Here is a 16,681-nt window from a genome sequence, read left to right on the forward strand (position 1 = left end):
AGCGTAAACAGTACCGGAGCGAGCGGATCACCCTGGCGTACGCCCGAAGCTATTGGGAAAGGCGTGGTCAGCCAGCCATTAAAGTGGACTCGCCCTGATAGGTTGACTGTCGTGGCTTTGAAGCGTCTTTTTTTTTTTTTTTTTTATAAAGCGTCATGTGACTATTGCAAAACGTTAAAGTAAATTAAGTTATATAAAATATTTACAGTTGGACTGGGTGGCCAAGCTGGTTAAGGCGTATGACTGTTAATCATAAGATCGAGAGTTCGATCCTCTCCCTGGTCGTATTTTTTTAATTACTATTTTTTTAATTACTATATTTTTAAACTTTTATAAAAAGTGACTCGGTATTTTTTTGACGGTGTATGATTGTTTTTTCTTTGTTTTTGATAGATTTATATTTTCTTTAATTACGAGGTATTGTTATGCATGCTGCGTATGGTCACGAAACTTCAAATGTCGCGTCGTCGTTGTTCGTGAATCGAGAGATCTCTAATTAAAAAAAAAAAAAAAAAAAGGTTGATTTATTGGTAGTGTGCGATTCCTTGATTCTCTGATTTTCTAGAGTTATCTGTAACTATACTATATAAGTGTTTAGGCTTCGCAAGTAAGATTTTGTCCGCAATGAGTGCGTTTATTTCCCAATCCAGCAGGGCGGGCTGTGGACCTGAAACAGCACAAATTGAGTTTGTGAGCCAGGAGGCAAAGTTTCTTTCTCTGTCGCGCGCGTTAGTTGCTGATAGGGGCAGCACGACCGCGCCAGGCACGATCCGCACCCCCGCGGATTTAGGGGATGAGAAGGGAAGGGGTTGTTCCATGCCGGCTGATGCAAAAAAAATGACAATCATCAATTACAGAAGCGAAACCGTTCGCATGGCAGAAATGGTTGCCGGTTTTGGCAGAGAGGGGGGGTCGGGGACAGTAATATATGGCATGTATGCTGAATTTCAGGCAGCCTTGGGACGTTCGTGATAATTGCACAAATGCGGCATACGGCGAGCCGGGAAAGGTTGCTTATAATGACGTTTGTCCTTGTCATTTCATAACCCCGCCAGAGGCCAATATAAATATCGGCCCCTGATCCTGCGCTTCGCTATCACACATCCTTGCACACCCATCCCATCAATCAAAATGTCTACCCACGCTTCAGGACTCACTCCCTTGCCCCAGCCTCAACCGAAATTGGCCGATCACGTGCTCGATTTATTTTCGCTAAAGGGCAAGGTCGCATCCGTCACCGGCTCATCGTCTGGTATCGGCTTGGCCGTCGCTGAAGCATTTGCCCAAGCTGGTGCTGACGTTGCCCTGTGGTATCATGGCAACCCCAAGGCCATCGAGCACGCCAAAACCTTGTCCGAGAAATATGGCGTCAAGGTTAAGGCTTACAAGGTCTCAATCACGTCTTCGGCCGAGGTTGAACAAACGATTAAGCAGATCGTGGCTGATTTTGGCAAGCTTGATATCCAGGTCGCCAATGCCGGCATTCCCTGGACTTCTGGTCCCTTGATTGATGTTGAAGGTGATGAGGATTGGCACAAGATTATCGATACTGACCTGAATGGTGCCTATTACACTGCCAAGTTCTCTGGCCAGCAGTTCAAGAAGCAAGGTTCCGGCTCACTTATCTTTACCGCATCCATGTCTGGTCACATTGTCAACATTCCGCAATTACAGGCCGCATATAACGCTGCCAAGGCTGGCGTGTTGCATTTCGCTCGCTCGTTGGCTATCGAATGGGCCGGATTCGCCAGAGTTAACACCGTGTCTCCTGGTTACATCTTGACCGAAATTTCAAACTTTGTCCCCATCGAGACCAAGAAGATTTGGTGGGAACTTATCCCGGTTGGCAGGGAAGGTCAGACTAAGGAATTGGTCGGTGCTTACCTGTACCTGGCCTCTGATGCAAGTACTTACACCACCGGATCCGACCTCCGCGTCGATGGTGCTTACGCTGCCCCATAAACGACAAATATTCATTCATCACTCTATACATTTTATGCATTTTTTTTTCTTCTACACCTTGTAAAATATATATATGACAATACAGAACAAATTATCCTAAAAGATATTACTTTCTACATACACACTATGCACTAGCTTGATTGATCTTGAAATTCCAATAATTGTCTCTGATCGTGTCGTACTTGTTGGCCAACAGTTCCCATGCCTTCTTGGCCTGTTGCAATTCATTACGGGAAGCGTAAATATCACCTAATACTTCAAGTGCAGGGGCAGAAGTCACGGTACTGATGATTCGGTCTTGCTCATCATCATCGTCATCATCTTGCTTGAAATTTATAAAATTTGTCAGGCAAAATTGTTCAAGTTCAGTTATTATTGACCTGCCAGTTCGATTAAGCACGCCGAGCAAGTAATTCCATGAGCTTTGATTATTCTCGGCAATTAAGATTTGTGATTTGCCAAATTCAATCTCATCATCCACATCCGTCGAAGCATTATTGTTATTGCCAAACAATGCAAAAAAACGATGATTCCAGGCAGAATTATTTCTAACGTCATGCAGGATCAGGTCGGTGGTAAATTCAATCTCACCAGCCCAAAGATTAAACCTGCGCACGACCCATTGCCGGTATGACCAGGCATGATAATTTTTGCTATCTTTTAATAAAACTTGATTAATAAATTTTAATTCTCGATCACCATCGTTAAACTTGTCCACGATCACTTCCCGATGATTCCTATAAACCAAGTGTTGGCCAAAACGTGAGTTTGGGAGAAGGGATTTAAAATTAAATTACTTGCATGTAAACTAACCATATTTGATAATTTTTTGGGAACTTGCCAGCAACTTGTTCTATCCAAACAAGTTCTTGTTCAAGTTCTTGCCTTGTTTTTAATTTCAGCAATATTCTTGCCCGGTACGACCTTTCAAAAAAAAAAAAAAAAGTTAATTGGCTCTCAATTATTTCACATTAAAATTGCATGATTTACCAAATCGTATAATGAGCCGGATTCATTAAAATCACGTCTTCAGTTAATTTTAATGCCCGGTCCGATAATTCGTTTGCCCGCATGACTGCCCTGAGGTAACCCATGGCGGTCACGTACGCTGGCTGGTATGCGATCACTGACAGTGACAGGGCAGGATTCGTGCCGTCATGTTGTGGGATTGGAGTAACATCATGCCATGAATATTCACTATCATAAGTTGTCGCATCAGTCATGGTCGCAAAATCTGCACGTAACTAATTCATTAATGAATTAAGCAAGTCCTTGCATGGGTCTTATATATATCTGGGGCGGACAAGGTAAATCATTGAAACAATACTTGGAGAGAACAAGTACAAGTGCTGGCCCCTGCATATATTTAACAACTACTATGCAGATAAGTTTATGAAAACTTGCCCCCGAGGAAACATTCGTTATCGACCATAAGAAGATCATAAATGATTATAGAACGCATAGACATATAGACAATATAGACATACATACACATACATGGCATCGGCAATCCCAGGTCCGAGGGAAATTCCCGAATCACAATATGACTTGACCACGTATTGGGGTCGCGTGAAGCACAGTGCCGAAGTATCAGACCCACGGTAATTGTCTCCCCTGTTTTATTAAAAAAAAAAAAAAAAATTGACTAAAATATGATGTAGCATGTTGTTTGTTACGCAAGATGAATTAGAAAAATCAAAAAAATTGGTTGCCGACTACAAAACCGGCAAGGTTGTTACCATGAATGCCGAGTTATGGCATGCGAAAAGAGTGTTGGATTCAACATTGCACCCGGATAATGGTGAGCCGGTACTGTTACCGTTTCGCATGAGTTCTTATGTGTTGTCAAATTTGGTGGTTACGGCTGGCATGTTAACGCCTAACTTGGGAGTATGATAAACAGTAGTTTTTCTTTAAAAAACTTAGCTGGGAAACTAATCAAGAATTAAATAGACCACCGGCACGTTATTTTGGCAAATCACGAATCAATCGTTAAACGTGGCCATTAACACGGCTAATGCAAACAAGTCACATCCGTTAACCACGACTCAATTAATTTCATCATACGCGCTGGCGGTCACGGCGTCGTGCTCGGTCGCGGTGGGATTAAAATCAGTCGTGCCCCGCTTGCAATCAATTTCGGCAAACACGAAACTCGTGTTATCTCGATTAGTACCGTTTGCTGCTGTCGTGAGCGCCGGCGTGGTTAACGTCTTTTTAATGCGCGGCCAGGAATTGCGCAAGGGCATTGCCGTGTTCGACAACGACACGGGCGCGCAGGTTGGCACGTCGCAGGTGGCTGCAGCCTACGCGGTCGGCCAGACCGCATTGTCCAGGGTCATCAACGCTACGCCCATCATGGTTTTGCCGCCACTCGTGCTGGTTCGGTTGCAGCGCCGGTTGAAGATGTCGAAAGTGACCGAGACCGTGGTTAACTTGGCACTGATCACTGCCACGTCGTTCGCGGCATTGCCGTTCGCGTTGGGCATTTTCCCACAAAGGCAGACCGTGCATGTGCACAGCCTGGAATCCAGGTTTCATGGTTTAAAAAATGCAAAAGGCGAGCCATTAAAAGTTCAATTCAACCGGGGCATGTAACATACATAGATATATAGATATATATTAATAATAGAGTAAAATGCAAACAGTAATAATAATACAAATATACATTAATAACGTAGTTCAACTACCAGAATTCCCAATTTAATTTGCTATCAACGCCAACGTGAGTTTCAATGTCATCCTTGCCGGACAGGGCCAACAAGTTGTCAGAATTAAAAATCTTGGCTTCCCAGTCTTCAAACTCGGCAGTTTGTGATGGCAATAAGCAACCAGCTCCCTGGCCTCCCAATTTGGTTTCAAACAATACAAACCCTTGAGATTGTAGCCGGTTTCGTAATTGATCGATCGATTGATGACTTACTTTGTCGTTTACCAACGTGATGGCACATCCGCCACCTCCTGCACCGGTAAGTTTTGTTTGCCCGATGCCGAGTTCGTCAGCAGCAGCGCGAATGATTTCCAATTTCGGATGTGACACACCCAGGGCCACAAGCAAGCCGTGATTGATCCGGACCAAGTTCCTCAGTCGTTGTGCCCAGGCCGTGCTGCTGTTATTATTTTCTAAATCATTTTTATCCTCCTCCGCGGCCGCATGCTCAGGCGGTCGCAGTAGCAACTCGTAAGCCTCCTTAGTCAAATCATGAATCGCAGTCAAGATCGCGTCCGCCACTACCGGATGATCACGTACCAAGTCGGCCACAGCAGCCACTTGCACGGCCGTGTGCCGAGATTGTCGTGAATCCACCAAGAGAAGCCGCAATGGCGGGAAATCACGAATCGATTCTCGCAAGTTCGGGTTGCCGGCCTGCGTGCGTTGAAACATGACCGCGCCGCCATGACTGGCCACCGCATTGTCAATGCCGGATGGGTTACCGTGAATGCAGCGTTCACCCAGGAAAGCCCAGGCATCAATCAACTCGATCGAGGCTATATTTTCAGGAATGAAAGATGATGAAAATGATGGTGATGGTGATGATGATGATGGCGTAGGCGGCTCCACGCGACCAGATAGCAGACCAAACGCGGCCGCAAGTGATACAGAAATTGAAGCAGATGAACCCAAGCCAGCACCGATTGGCAATGTGGACCGGACTGCGACCGTGAAACCCGGCGTGCTTGGCTCGCACAAAGACAAAAACAGGTACAAGAACGCCAATGCGGACGCCCGCTCGGTCGGAGTTTTAATATCTGGCGTGGACAATAGCCGATCAATTGCGGTCGCCAATGCTTGATTTAACTCGGTAGGTGGTGCTGAATTGTGATTGTGTTCATGCACGGCCGCCCATGGCAGGCTGGCGATGGGCCACGCATGTCGAAACCCAACGTCGGGGAATTCTAAAGCCACGGCGGCACGGTCGGTCGTGTTTTCGGTAACAAGAAGGTATGACCGCAATGACACGGCGGCAGCAATTGCAGGCTGTGCAGTAATTGTTAGTTTATGATTTTTTGAGGGCTTTTTAATCGTGGATAATTGTCAAACTAGGATATGTCGACTTACCTTGCCGTACACTGCGGCGTGCTCGCCAAAAAGAATGACCTTACCTGGCGCAGACACAAGAAATGGCGGCGACAGTGGCATTGCAATTTTTGTCGCAAAGGAAGAATGGAAGAATGGAAGAATGATGGGCAATTGACAAAATTGAAATAATAGTACGAAGCACCGGATATCTTCGTTGACTCCCCCGGGGCCTGCTAGCTCGTATTCGGGCCGAGCTGCGCGTGTTTTTTTTTAAAACATGGCAAACGCGTTCTCGTATTTGTGCCGTAATTTCTTCTCACAGCCATCAACGTCGGATTCGAGCATCAACATGTCGTCGTCCGAACAGGCAGAATCATCATCAGCTGCACTGCGACAACCACTTTCGGATGTCGATTCAGATCAAGTTCCATGGTGTGTGCAATCGTCGTCGTTGTCGTTATTTTTTTTTTTTTGATTAATCTAATATATGGGCAGGGTCGAAAAATACCGGCCGATTAGGCTCGACGACGTGGTTGGCAACCCAGACACGGTCGAGAGGTTAAAAATTATAGCCCGTGATGGCAACATGCCTCATTTAATAATTTCAGGCATGCCAGGTATCGGCAAGACCACGTCGGTGCTGTGTCTTGCCCGGCAATTACTGGGCACGGCCGACCTGGTCAAGCAGGCCGTGCTGGAACTCAACGCGTCCGACGAGCGCGGTGTGGACGTTGTCAGATCCCGCATCAAGACATTTGCCCAGAAGCACGTGTCATTACCGCCAGGCAGGCACAAGATTGTGATTCTCGACGAAGCCGACAGCATGACCGCGGCTGCCCAGCAGGCCCTGCGGCGGACCATGGAAGTCTACGCAAGCACGACCCGGTTCGCGTTTGCATGCAATCAAGCCAACAAGATTATCGAACCATTGCAATCCCGATGCGCCATTTTGAGGTTCGCCAAATTGACCGACGCGCAAGTGGCCACCAGGTTGAAGCAAGTGGCCGATGCCGAAACCGTGCACGTCACGGACGCTGGCATGGCCGCGCTCATTTACACCGCTGACGGCGACATGCGGCAAGCCATTAATAACTTGCAAGCTGCCGCGGCTGGGTTCGGCACCGCACTCGTGACCGACGCGAACGTGTTCGCCATCGTGGACTCGCCGCATCCAGCAGCCGTGCAGGCCATGCTGGTGGCGTGCCATAACGCCGACCTGGACTCGGCCCTGACCGTGCTCAGGGATCAATTGTGGGCCAGGGGTTACTCGGCAGTTGATATTATTACTACGATGTTCAGGGTCACGAAATCGCTCGATGCGGTTAACGAATACACTCGCATGGAATATATTAGGGAGATTGGATTCACGCACATGCGAATTCTCGACGGCGTGGCCACGTTACTGCAATTATCTGGTTGTCTGGCCAAACTTGTGGCTGCATCTTCATCGTCGTCGACTTCAATCAAATAAATGCACTTTTTTCTATTTTTCTTTTTCTTTTTCTTTTTCTTTTTCTTTTTCTTTTTCTTTTTCTTTTTCTTTTTCTTTTTTTTTTTGGCTTTTCTGGATCTATGCACGTCTAAATATTTATTTTCTACTGTAGAATGCTCCTGCTGCTTGCAGTCAGCGGGAACACCACGGTGGCAAACACGATCGGTCCGGCAATCAATGCCATCCGGTGCACCCAGGTCCGCCATTGTTGACCACCACCGGTACCGCGCAACCGGGGCAAGCCTATCGCGTTACATAGCGCATGCGCGACAATCGGACTTACAATCGTGCCGGTACGCAGATACAGGAACGTGGCATACCAGCCAAACACGGTCGTGAAGCAAAGTTGCAACGTTGACATGGCCAGCGCCAATTTCCACTGCTCCGGATCTTTCACGTAGGCTTCAAACGCGTGGTGCAAATGAGCTTAAGCGATAAATTTTAGTTTTTTTTTTTGGACTTGACTTGATTTTTTTTGTTTTTTACTTACCCACGCCGAAATACAATGGTGTCAAAAAAACCAAAGTGCCCATGCTCACGCCGGCATGTAACTCGACGCTGACCACGCAGGCTCGAAACACTAGCTCTTCCGTGACCGGACCGACAATGTAATTTCGCCATCCAATCCAACTGGTCCCCGCAACTGCCACATCATGCCAAATCCATTTGTAACCTTGCGACAGCCACACCTTGTCCACCAAAGGTCCGGCGAAGAAAATTAAAGTTGGCAGCACGGTCGTGCGCAAGATCTCCAACACGCCCGGTACCGGTATTATTCGCAATGTTTTAAGCCATGATGCAGTACTAACCCAACCGCTACTATTATTACTACTACTACTATTATTGTTGTTGTTGTTTTCATGATCATCTTGGCTCAGCTGCAACCCGGTGCCGGCGCAGGACACGACCGTGCACAGTAAGATAACGCTCACGCGAGCCCTGATAACAACAGGATCGTCCCTAGAGCTGCGCCGGGCCGTAGGGTGCAAGTATAATACGCCAACATATGCCACCGTTAAGGCAATGCATGCTGCTGCTGCAGTCGCCTTGTCCATGTTTTTGCCGCAACACTTCTTGAACATGGCCTGCAGAGTTTGATTTAATATTGTTCATTTGATTAACCTAACCCGATGACTTGTAGTGTATTTGTATGTATGCCAGAGCTGGAATGGTTTTTTGATTTAGATATACAAATTACTATATTATTTTATAACGATTAATACAAACTGTCTTCGTTAATCACCTTAGTTCTAGGTTCTCCGGCCACGGCATTGACCAACTCTCCAATTCTGTACACAGCTTCGCCATTGTCGGTCAGCAACTGCGTGACCTTGGCCACATTCTCCGGCCTGACCGCCACCACCATGCCAATGCCCAAGTTCAAGGTCTTCAAGACTTCATGCTTGGGAATGTTTCCGGTTTTTCCCAACCATTTGAACACGGGTAAGACCGGCCAAGCCGATGCGTCAATCTTGGCACCCAAGTGATCCGGTAGCATGCGTGGCGTGTTTTCCACCAGGCCACCGCCGGTGATGTGGGCCAATCCGAGAATCAGGTCTTGCTTGATCACGGGCAGTAATGACTTGACATATATTCTGGTCGGCGTCAGCAAACTCTTGCCCACAGTCGTAGTCCCATCCCATGGCGCCGTGTCGTCATAACTCAGGCCAACGTGACTGACAATCTTGCGCACAAGACTGAATCCGTTCGAATGCACGCCGTCGGAAGCTAATCCCAGCAGCACATCACCTTCAGCCAGTGCATCAAGCTTGGGCAGTGTCTGTCCACGCTCGACCGCGCCAATCGCGGTACCACCCGCGTCGTATTCTCCATCGTGGTATATGCCGGGCATCTCGGCAGTCTCGCCACCAATCAGTGCACTGCCGGATCGCAGGCAACCTTCAGCCACGCCGGTAACAAAATCAGCAGCAACGTCAAGATCAAGCTTGGAGCAAGCGTAGTAATCCAAAAACATGAGTGGCTCGGCACCTTGCACGACCAGGTCGTTCACGTTCATGGCCACAAGGTCAATACCAACCGTATCATTAATGCCGGTCTGTTGCGCAATCTTGACCTTCGTGCCAATGCCATCAGTAGCAGCCACGATTAACGCGTCCCGATAACCGGCTGCTTTCAAATCAAACAAGCCGCCGAAGCCGCCCAGTTCAGCATCCGCGCCGACACGAGCCGTGGCTTTAACCCTGGGCTTGATGCGCTCCACAAACGAGTTACCATTGTCAATACTGACGCCCGCATCCGCATAAGTGAATTCTATGGCTTGTTTCTTGCTGGCTTCGCCCAACGCACGGTAGGCGATGTCCCGTCGGTAATGCTTATCCTTCAAATGAATTTTGTCCACGCCAACGTATGCCTTCTTAACCGCTTCTTCTAACGTATCAGCCACCGCAGACGCGGCAATCACGCGGCCACCGGAAGAAACCAAATCTCCAGCCGCGTTAATGGCCGTACCGGCATGGAAAATCACAGTGTCATCTGTTTCGATAGGGTCGATCTCAATCTTGTCACCCTTGTTGTACTTGCCAGGATAACCACCGGCAGACACGACCACGGTGGCAGCGAACTGGCTCGTCGTCTTCAACGTGATAGCATCCAGTCGGTGTTCCACGCTAGCCAAAAAAACTTCAGCCAAATCCGTATCCTTGCTTAATAACAACAACACGGACTGCGTCTCAGGATCGCCAAACCGAACGTTATATTCAAGAACTTTTGGTCCCTTTGCCGTCAACATAATTCCCGTAAACAGCAATCCAACGAACGGGAATCCGTCCTTACGCATTCCGGCAATGGTCGGTTTGATAATCGTGTTACGAATCTCCTCGATCACAGCCGGCGTGGCGATCGGTGCTGGCGCATACGTGCCCATGCCACCCGTGTTAGGACCTTGATCACCGTCTAACGCCCGCTTGTGGTCCTGTGCCGGCGGCAAATCAACCACCGTGTATCCGTCACTAAAAGCAAGAATGCTAAGTTCATCACCTTCCAAGAGTTCCTCGACTACGACCTCGTTACCGGCATCGCCGAAAGCTCGGTCCTCCATGATTTCCTTAAGCGCCTCGTAGGCTTCTTCTTTCGTGGTCGGCAGTAGCACGCCTTTGCCAGCCGCCAAACCTGATGCCTTGATCACCACGTCATGACCAACACTTGCAACATATGCCTTGGCTTTTTCAAACGATGTGAAGTTCTATATATACCAAAACCCATTCCCATTCAAAGGATCATGAATTAGTTTTATTATTTCCACTTGCAATTTTATAGATTTTGAAATCAATACCTCAAATTCTGCAGTCGGAATGTTATGTTTCTTCATGAAATCTTTGGAAAAAGTCTTGGATCCCTCCATCCGTGCGGCAGCTTCACTAGGTCCAAAGCATGGAATGCCGACTATCATTTATCAGTCCTTCTCGCCCAATCTTGTAAAAATCATAAATTATTGATCTGACTCACCCTTGCGAAAATGCTTTTCAATGCCATCTACTAACGGCTGCTCTGGTCCGGGCACGACAAGGTTGACCTCCTTCTCAACTGCAAACTTTACCAGACTAGAGAAATCGCCGCCATCGATTGGTACATTTTGGACGTTCTTAAGACCTTTAGCAGTACCACCATTACCTAATCAAGTTAGAATTTCTAGTTTAATAAAAAAAATGCATATCATAAGTAATGTACCTGGAGCAACGTAGATCTGATCAATTAATGGAGATTGAGACAGCTTCCAAGCAAGAGCATGCTCTCGGCCGCCGTTGCCAACAAGCAAAATTCTCAAGGAAGACGAAGACATTTTTTTTGATCTCCTATTTAATTTATAAAATCAAATATAAAAAAAATTGAAAGGAGAGTTACCAGACAGCCTTTCTTATCTTTCCTTAATGAGCTTTTTTGAAATAAACCTGAATTTTTTTTTTTTATTTTAAATTTAAAGATTTTTTTTTTGCTCCCAACTGTACAAGGGTAAGGGCAGCGCTTGTCCCCTGAGGCGGCGGTTGAGATGACCCACAGCGCATATCGGGTAGGGTAACTTGTACTTCCCGAGGCAAGGTTTGGAGAAGGCAAAAAAAAATTGGCCCTGAATAATAAACGCAGGCAAGAAGAATAATTTTCAAAGCTCAATTGGTTAGCAAATAACAAATTTCATTGGTGGTACGTACTTAGACTTGTTATTATAAGGGTTTTTTGGGTTTGGCAGTATAGAGGTTGAATAGAAGATATGGGTGTCAGGTCATTTAAAATCAAAGTACCTTGTTCATCAGCGAATATTGGACCCGGATTTGACGTTGTCGGTCTTGCGTTGTCCCTTTATTTAGAAATTAATGTCACAATTAATGATTTAATTGTCGGAGTTCCTCAAAATTGCCAAATCACTTACGAAGGTGAAGGCGCAGCAGAATTGCCGTTAGAGGCCGACCGTAACCTGATCACGCGAACCGCACTGTACGTGCTCAAGTGCCATGATATTCGGTCGTTCCCCGCCACCACGCAAGTACACATCAAGAACCCGATTCCTTTGGGCCGTGGGTTAGGATCTTCTGGTGCGGCAGTTGTCGGTGGCGTGCTACTAGGTAACTACGTAGGCCAGCTGGGCCTGACCAAGGATCGCTTGATGGATTACACGCTCATGATTGAACGGCATCCTGATAACGTTACTGCCGCCATGATGGGCGGTTTTGTCGGATCATACCTGCGGGAACTTGATGCTAAGGATACCGAACGCAAGGAGATTCCATTAGCTGAAGTTTTGCCTGAGCCTGCTGGCGGCATCGATACGGGACTCCGGCCACCTGAACCACCAGTTGGAATTGGCCACTACATCAAGTTTGGATGGGCAAAGGAAGTAAAGGCATTAGCAATCATCCCCAATTTTGAAGTTTCGACCGCGAAATCAAGAAGCGTGCTGCCAAAAGTTTACGAGGCCAAGGATTTGGTATGTCATTTTTTATATATTTGCTCCTAAATAGTTAATTATACTAATGGAATTTATAACTTTCAACAGATTTTCAATTTGCAACGATTAGCCGTACTAACCACTGCACTGACACGGTCACCGCCAGATGCTGACTTGATTTATCAAGCCATGCAGGACAAGGTCCATCAACCTTATCGGAAATCACTCGTACGTTTATAATAGATTTGATCCGTTTCGCATCCATGTTATATTAACATTTTTTTTTTTTTTTTTTTTGTTTAGATCCCGGGCTTGCCGCAAATTTTGGCATCTGTAACCCCAAAATCTCATCCAGGCCTATTGGGCATTTGCTTGTCTGGCGCCGGCCCCACAATCTTGGCCCTGGCAACTCACAACTTTGACAACATTTCATCAGAAATTTTAGCCACGTTTGCAAAAGAGGACATCAAATGTGATGTTAAAATCTTGGACCTGGCCTATGATGGCGCCACCTACACGGCACTTTAATGCACAAAACGGCAATATATTTTTTTATATGATTTGTTTGTGGTTGAATTTGTTTAGATTTGTATATTAGAATTTTTTTTGTTTCGATTTACATGATGTTTTATTTTTTTTTTGCGTTTTAGCACATGAAAGCAGATGACTAATATAATGTCAATGTATTCGACTAACTAACCAAATTGATAAATTATAATCTCAACCGATCGAATTGCATATGAGGACTTTTAACTGAAAATAAAAATTATAAATCACTATGGGCAAAAAATATTTGCTTGATAGGGGAGTCGAACCCCTGTCACGTTCTTGGGAAGGACGTATGATCACCGCTACACTAATCAAGCAAATTTCAAACTTTCTAAAAATATTTATCTCACAACACTTGTTATTATAACTTACGTAAGCATATTATGAATAGATAATACACGTCAGCGGCACCTAGTGTCCTAGTTAAGATAAAAAAAAAAAGTAAGCATTTGATTTTGTTTGATGTTAATCTAAAATATCTTAAATTTTAATTGTTGGACGGTTAGTGTAGTGGTTATCATATTTGCCTTCCAAGCAAATGACAGGGGTTCGATTCTCCTACCGTTCATTTTTTCATAAAATTTTGATTTTTTTGTATTTTTGTAGTTTTGTTCTCGCGTATAAAGAATCAATCATACTAATAAGGTTGGTTCAGGTCTGCTTTAAAATTTAAGGCTTATTTTGCGTGGTCTTGTATATACGGTCGGATATTTAAGCAGATACTAATAACTTGTTTCCTAAGAAACAAGTTTTAGTCAAAATTACAATTCAAAAGAATCTGGTATATTAACTATACAAATTCCATTTTTTCCCATAATACATTTCCGTGTCAATTGTATCTTCCGTCAAGAATCTCCAGATATTCACAACTTTCGACTGGTCATATCTTCTTGCTCGACCGATGGCCTGAACTTCTTTTGTAATTAATTCTTCCTCTGATTTAGCGTGAAGCGGAGACAAAAAAATTATATGGTTGGCAACCGTCAAATTTCAAATTTTCAAAAGAAATATTTTGCTTGCTCTCAGGATGAGATGCTAAAAACTGAAAAAAAGTCCAGCAGTAGATTAAGAGACAACATACAACCCAGAATCTTAAACGGTGAGTGCAAGAAGGCAAACTCGTTACGCGATCTGTATTTTATTCCAATCTAAATAAAAGTCAATGAACGACAACACCGGAATGTGTCGTTCTTTTGCTATTTGACCAAAAGTATGGAAAGAACTAGATTATCGTGTGACTTTAGTTTTTATCTGAAATGTTATTGAATTATGTATAGATTTAAACAAGAACGGACACGTCAATGTCAAATGAGCGTAAACGCGTCAATTAGCGTTCGCAAAAAAAGCCAAAACAGCGCTCTCTTTTGAATCACGTACGATTACGATACAACTATACAAAAATATTTAATTATAACTACCTCCAAAATTAACCAGCCAATTTTTCAAACGCGAACGCAAGATAAAAACCTAGAAAGTTAGTGGTTACAAATTACTACGATAAGTAGTGAGCTTACCTGCTGCCTCTCTTTGATCACCTTCAATCCCATATGTGCCGTCTGCTTTAACGACGTTCATTCGTTTACAAATTTCAAATAATTCCGGATGTTCACTAGTCTCGTCTTCAAATACATCGTGAAATCCTTTGCGGTAAACCAATTCTAGCTTATAATCTTCCGCCATCCTAAAAAAAAAAGATTAGCATGAACTAAACTTTTTGCTACCATACTTACGCTCTGAACACTTCAAATGGAACCACATATTCCGGAACATCCTCGACAGCATCATTTAAAAAAAAAGAATATCTCTGTCCAAACGGAGGTCTAAATATGCCATTACGAGGCGGATCATTAAAAAACCGAACGTTATACGCCGAATTTCCCCAATGCTTTTCTCCCACTGGCAGCTTCGCAATGCGCTCAATAATCGCATCAGATGACGGAATAGTTCCAATAAATTTACCTCCCCGCCGAAGAGATTTAGAAACGTTTTCTAGAAGCTGACGAGCTTTTGCCTCAGTCTCAAACGCGTAGTGCATGCAGAACTGCATGGTCACCACGTCAACTGGGAACACTGCCTGATACATGTCTCGGGGAATGTGAACAGTCAATGGCAATCCAAAAGCATCGCCCGCAAAAAACTCTGCCCAGAATCGCTTCCGTCGCATTTTTTTGTATCTGTCAAACGCCTGGTTTACACTGACATCTGCAATGTCCACTCCAATGTAACCTTTTATTCCTGCCAAATCCCACTTAAGTAAATCACCACCTTTGCCACAGCCGAGATCAAGAACAATATCATCTCTCTTAGCAAATCGTTTAATGATCACAGACTTAATGAAGTTATTATACGATTTCAGTTTGATAATGGGTGAGTCCTTGCGTCTATCTGTCCCCAGCTCCGGACGTGCATTATAATGCTGGCGCACAACTAAATCGTTTGGCCGTCGAACTTCAGTTAATTGCCTCTCTTCAGATTTCTGCTCAGTTGGAGCCACTCTGTTGATAAAAGCGTTGTTTGAAGATGACGGTCGTTTGAATTTTTGTGGTGGCGATCTCGGTGGCTCAACTGGTTCTTCGGGTTTGGCTACGGCTGGTTTAGCTGTAGATGATGGCCGCTTAAATTTTCGCGGTGGTGACCTAGGCGGTTCTATTGGCTCTTCGGGGTTGCCTAGATCTGATCTGGATGTAGATAATGACCGCTTTAGTTTTCGTGCCGCTGACCTCGATTGCTCTTCCGGTTCTGAAGGAGATATCTTTCTGCTATTTGTTGAAGTTTCTTGATCTACTCTTGCTCTTTCTTGAGGCAGTTTCTCGTTAGATGTGTCGGTGCGTTTGCCATCTTTAACCTCTTGCTTTTGCGTTGTCTTCGCCTTCTCGGTTGAAGGTTCTCGATCTACTTTAGCCTCGTCTTGTTCCAGTTTATGCGTGGCTTTGCCATTTTCTTCTGCTAGCTTCTGTGATGATTCAAGATTTGACATCTCTACTGCAGAGTCAGTTTGGAGCTCTTCTGGTTTTTCGTCGGCCATTTTGTTATGCTATGAGGATGTGAATAGGACATGGAATTAATTTGCAACAATTACGCGCTAAAAATTCGACCATACATGGTATTATAGAAAAAAAGAACACGACACAACACGTCAAGCTGCATATTAACTGAGTCATAAATGAAGATAATAACAAAAACAATTTTAAAAAAAAATCATTGAAAAGCTTTTTGTTTAAACAATATTCTATATTTACATAAATAATTCTCCAATGAGAAATCATATTTCCTCGATGATCCATAACATTATATCTACAATAGTTCATTCCCTTTTAAATCTCACACGACCATTTATAATGAAATACATATACTTCATTTTAATGGTCTACCAAATCCCCACTGCTTTGACGTGGCTAATCGACGATTTCGACTTTCCTTGAATAAAACATGTCGTTTTGCTGACTACATTAATATACTTTTTTAGTGGAAGATTCCCATTAAAAAAAACTTACCTAAAGGATCATATCTGACTTGATTAATAACACCTAACTGCCTAGGAACATAGAGCGTTTTAATGAAGCCTGTTGCTGCTGTTGAAACCAGCTTAACAAGAGTAAGACGACCTTTGACTTCTGCAAAAGCTATTAGCAATCCACGCACATACTTCAAAAAAATCGCTCTTGCAAAACATACTCTTAGCCATGTTGAATGAACCTGATAAATGAACAACGACGTAATCTTATTGAACTTTTGCAGGTTTGTCCTTTGAAATTAT

At 44.6% G+C, this 16,681-nt stretch overlaps 10 protein-coding genes and 3 non-coding genes across 13 annotated transcripts; 6 read left to right on the forward strand and 7 right to left on the reverse strand.

Moving 5' to 3' along the window:
• The first annotated feature begins 211 nt into the window (after positions 1-211).
• V1514DRAFT_t114 lies at positions 212-285 on the forward strand. The gene has a single exon. It is a non-coding gene; the product is annotated as a tRNA-Asn (tRNA).
• An 816-nt stretch (positions 286-1,101) lies between these two features.
• Positions 1,102-2,068, forward strand: V1514DRAFT_338765 (uncharacterized protein). Its single transcript, XM_066928885.1, has one exon. It carries the CDS (start codon positions 1,132-1,134, stop codon positions 1,960-1,962), a length of 831 nt encoding a protein of 276 aa, XP_066780723.1. The 5' UTR covers positions 1,102-1,131; the 3' UTR covers positions 1,963-2,068.
• On the reverse strand, positions 2,002-3,262 carry V1514DRAFT_338766 (uncharacterized protein). Its single transcript, XM_066928886.1, has 3 exons — positions 2,953-3,262; positions 2,776-2,886; positions 2,002-2,699 (listed from the first exon to the last, which is right to left on the reverse strand). Exons 1-3 carry the CDS (start codon positions 3,183-3,185, stop codon positions 2,087-2,089), a joined length of 957 nt encoding a protein of 318 aa, XP_066780724.1. The 5' UTR covers positions 3,186-3,262; the 3' UTR covers positions 2,002-2,086.
• A 110-nt stretch (positions 3,263-3,372) lies between these two features.
• V1514DRAFT_338770 (Tricarboxylate/iron carrier) lies at positions 3,373-4,610 on the forward strand. The gene is made up of 3 exons (XM_066928887.1): positions 3,373-3,563; positions 3,624-3,852; positions 3,916-4,610. Exons 1-3 carry the CDS (start codon positions 3,460-3,462, stop codon positions 4,558-4,560), a joined length of 978 nt encoding a protein of 325 aa, XP_066780725.1. The 5' UTR covers positions 3,373-3,459; the 3' UTR covers positions 4,561-4,610.
• On the reverse strand, positions 4,547-6,424 carry V1514DRAFT_338772 (ribosomal protein S5 domain 2-type protein). The gene is made up of 2 exons (XM_066928888.1): positions 6,023-6,424; positions 4,547-5,941 (listed from the first exon to the last, which is right to left on the reverse strand). Exons 1-2 carry the CDS (start codon positions 6,101-6,103, stop codon positions 4,649-4,651), a joined length of 1,374 nt encoding a protein of 457 aa, XP_066780726.1. The 5' UTR covers positions 6,104-6,424; the 3' UTR covers positions 4,547-4,648.
• Positions 6,333-7,454, forward strand: V1514DRAFT_345268 (P-loop containing nucleoside triphosphate hydrolase protein; the record flags this gene model as incomplete). The annotated part of the gene is made up of 2 exons (XM_066929225.1): positions 6,333-6,415; positions 6,479-7,454. 2 exons carry the CDS (start codon positions 6,333-6,335, stop codon positions 7,452-7,454), a joined length of 1,059 nt encoding a protein of 352 aa, XP_066780727.1.
• Positions 7,455-7,556: 102 nt separating this feature from the next.
• Positions 7,557-8,544, reverse strand: V1514DRAFT_338777 (uncharacterized protein). The gene is made up of 2 exons (XM_066928889.1): positions 7,966-8,544; positions 7,557-7,901 (listed from the first exon to the last, which is right to left on the reverse strand). The coding sequence occupies exons 1-2, from the start codon at positions 8,528-8,530 to the stop codon at positions 7,579-7,581; spliced, it is 888 nt and encodes a 295-aa protein (XP_066780728.1). The 5' UTR covers positions 8,531-8,544; the 3' UTR covers positions 7,557-7,578.
• A 103-nt stretch (positions 8,545-8,647) lies between these two features.
• On the reverse strand, positions 8,648-11,383 carry V1514DRAFT_338779 (phosphoribosylglycinamide synthetase). The gene is made up of 4 exons (XM_066928890.1): positions 11,163-11,383; positions 10,941-11,105; positions 10,768-10,877; positions 8,648-10,677 (listed from the first exon to the last, which is right to left on the reverse strand). Exons 1-4 carry the CDS (start codon positions 11,272-11,274, stop codon positions 8,692-8,694), a joined length of 2,373 nt encoding a protein of 790 aa, XP_066780729.1. The 5' UTR covers positions 11,275-11,383; the 3' UTR covers positions 8,648-8,691.
• A 181-nt stretch (positions 11,384-11,564) lies between these two features.
• On the forward strand, positions 11,565-13,133 carry V1514DRAFT_312768 (GHMP kinase). Its single transcript, XM_066925816.1, has 3 exons — positions 11,565-12,414; positions 12,484-12,603; positions 12,679-13,133. Exons 1-3 carry the CDS (start codon positions 11,701-11,703, stop codon positions 12,901-12,903), a joined length of 1,059 nt encoding a protein of 352 aa, XP_066780730.1. The 5' UTR covers positions 11,565-11,700; the 3' UTR covers positions 12,904-13,133.
• Positions 13,134-13,169: 36 nt separating this feature from the next.
• Positions 13,170-13,241, reverse strand: V1514DRAFT_t116. Its single transcript has one exon. It is a non-coding gene; the product is annotated as a tRNA-Gly (tRNA).
• Positions 13,242-13,420: 179 nt separating this feature from the next.
• On the forward strand, positions 13,421-13,492 carry V1514DRAFT_t115. The gene has a single exon. It is a non-coding gene; the product is annotated as a tRNA-Gly (tRNA).
• An 858-nt stretch (positions 13,493-14,350) lies between these two features.
• V1514DRAFT_286641 (guanine-N(7)-methyltransferase domain-containing protein) lies at positions 14,351-15,352 on the reverse strand (the record flags this gene model as incomplete). Its single annotated transcript, XM_066925207.1, has 3 exons — positions 14,351-14,391; positions 14,439-14,605; positions 14,655-15,352. Coding segments are annotated over 3 exons (906 nt in total), but the record flags the coding sequence as incomplete, so codon positions are not given.
• A 926-nt stretch (positions 15,353-16,278) lies between these two features.
• V1514DRAFT_322725 (mitochondrial 54S ribosomal protein bL33m) lies at positions 16,279-16,609 on the reverse strand (the record flags this gene model as incomplete). Its single annotated transcript, XM_066926130.1, has 3 exons — positions 16,279-16,364; positions 16,419-16,538; positions 16,600-16,609. The coding sequence occupies 3 exons, from the start codon at positions 16,607-16,609 to the stop codon at positions 16,279-16,281; spliced, it is 216 nt and encodes a 71-aa protein (XP_066780732.1).
• Between the last annotated feature and the right edge of the window lie 72 nt (positions 16,610-16,681).

The sequence above is a fragment of the Lipomyces japonicus genome (assembly GCF_038497905.1).
Source record: "Lipomyces japonicus strain CBS 7319 unplaced genomic scaffold V1514scaffold_83, whole genome shotgun sequence".
In the NCBI taxonomy this organism is placed as follows: domain Eukaryota; kingdom Fungi; phylum Ascomycota; class Lipomycetes; order Lipomycetales; family Lipomycetaceae; genus Lipomyces; species Lipomyces japonicus.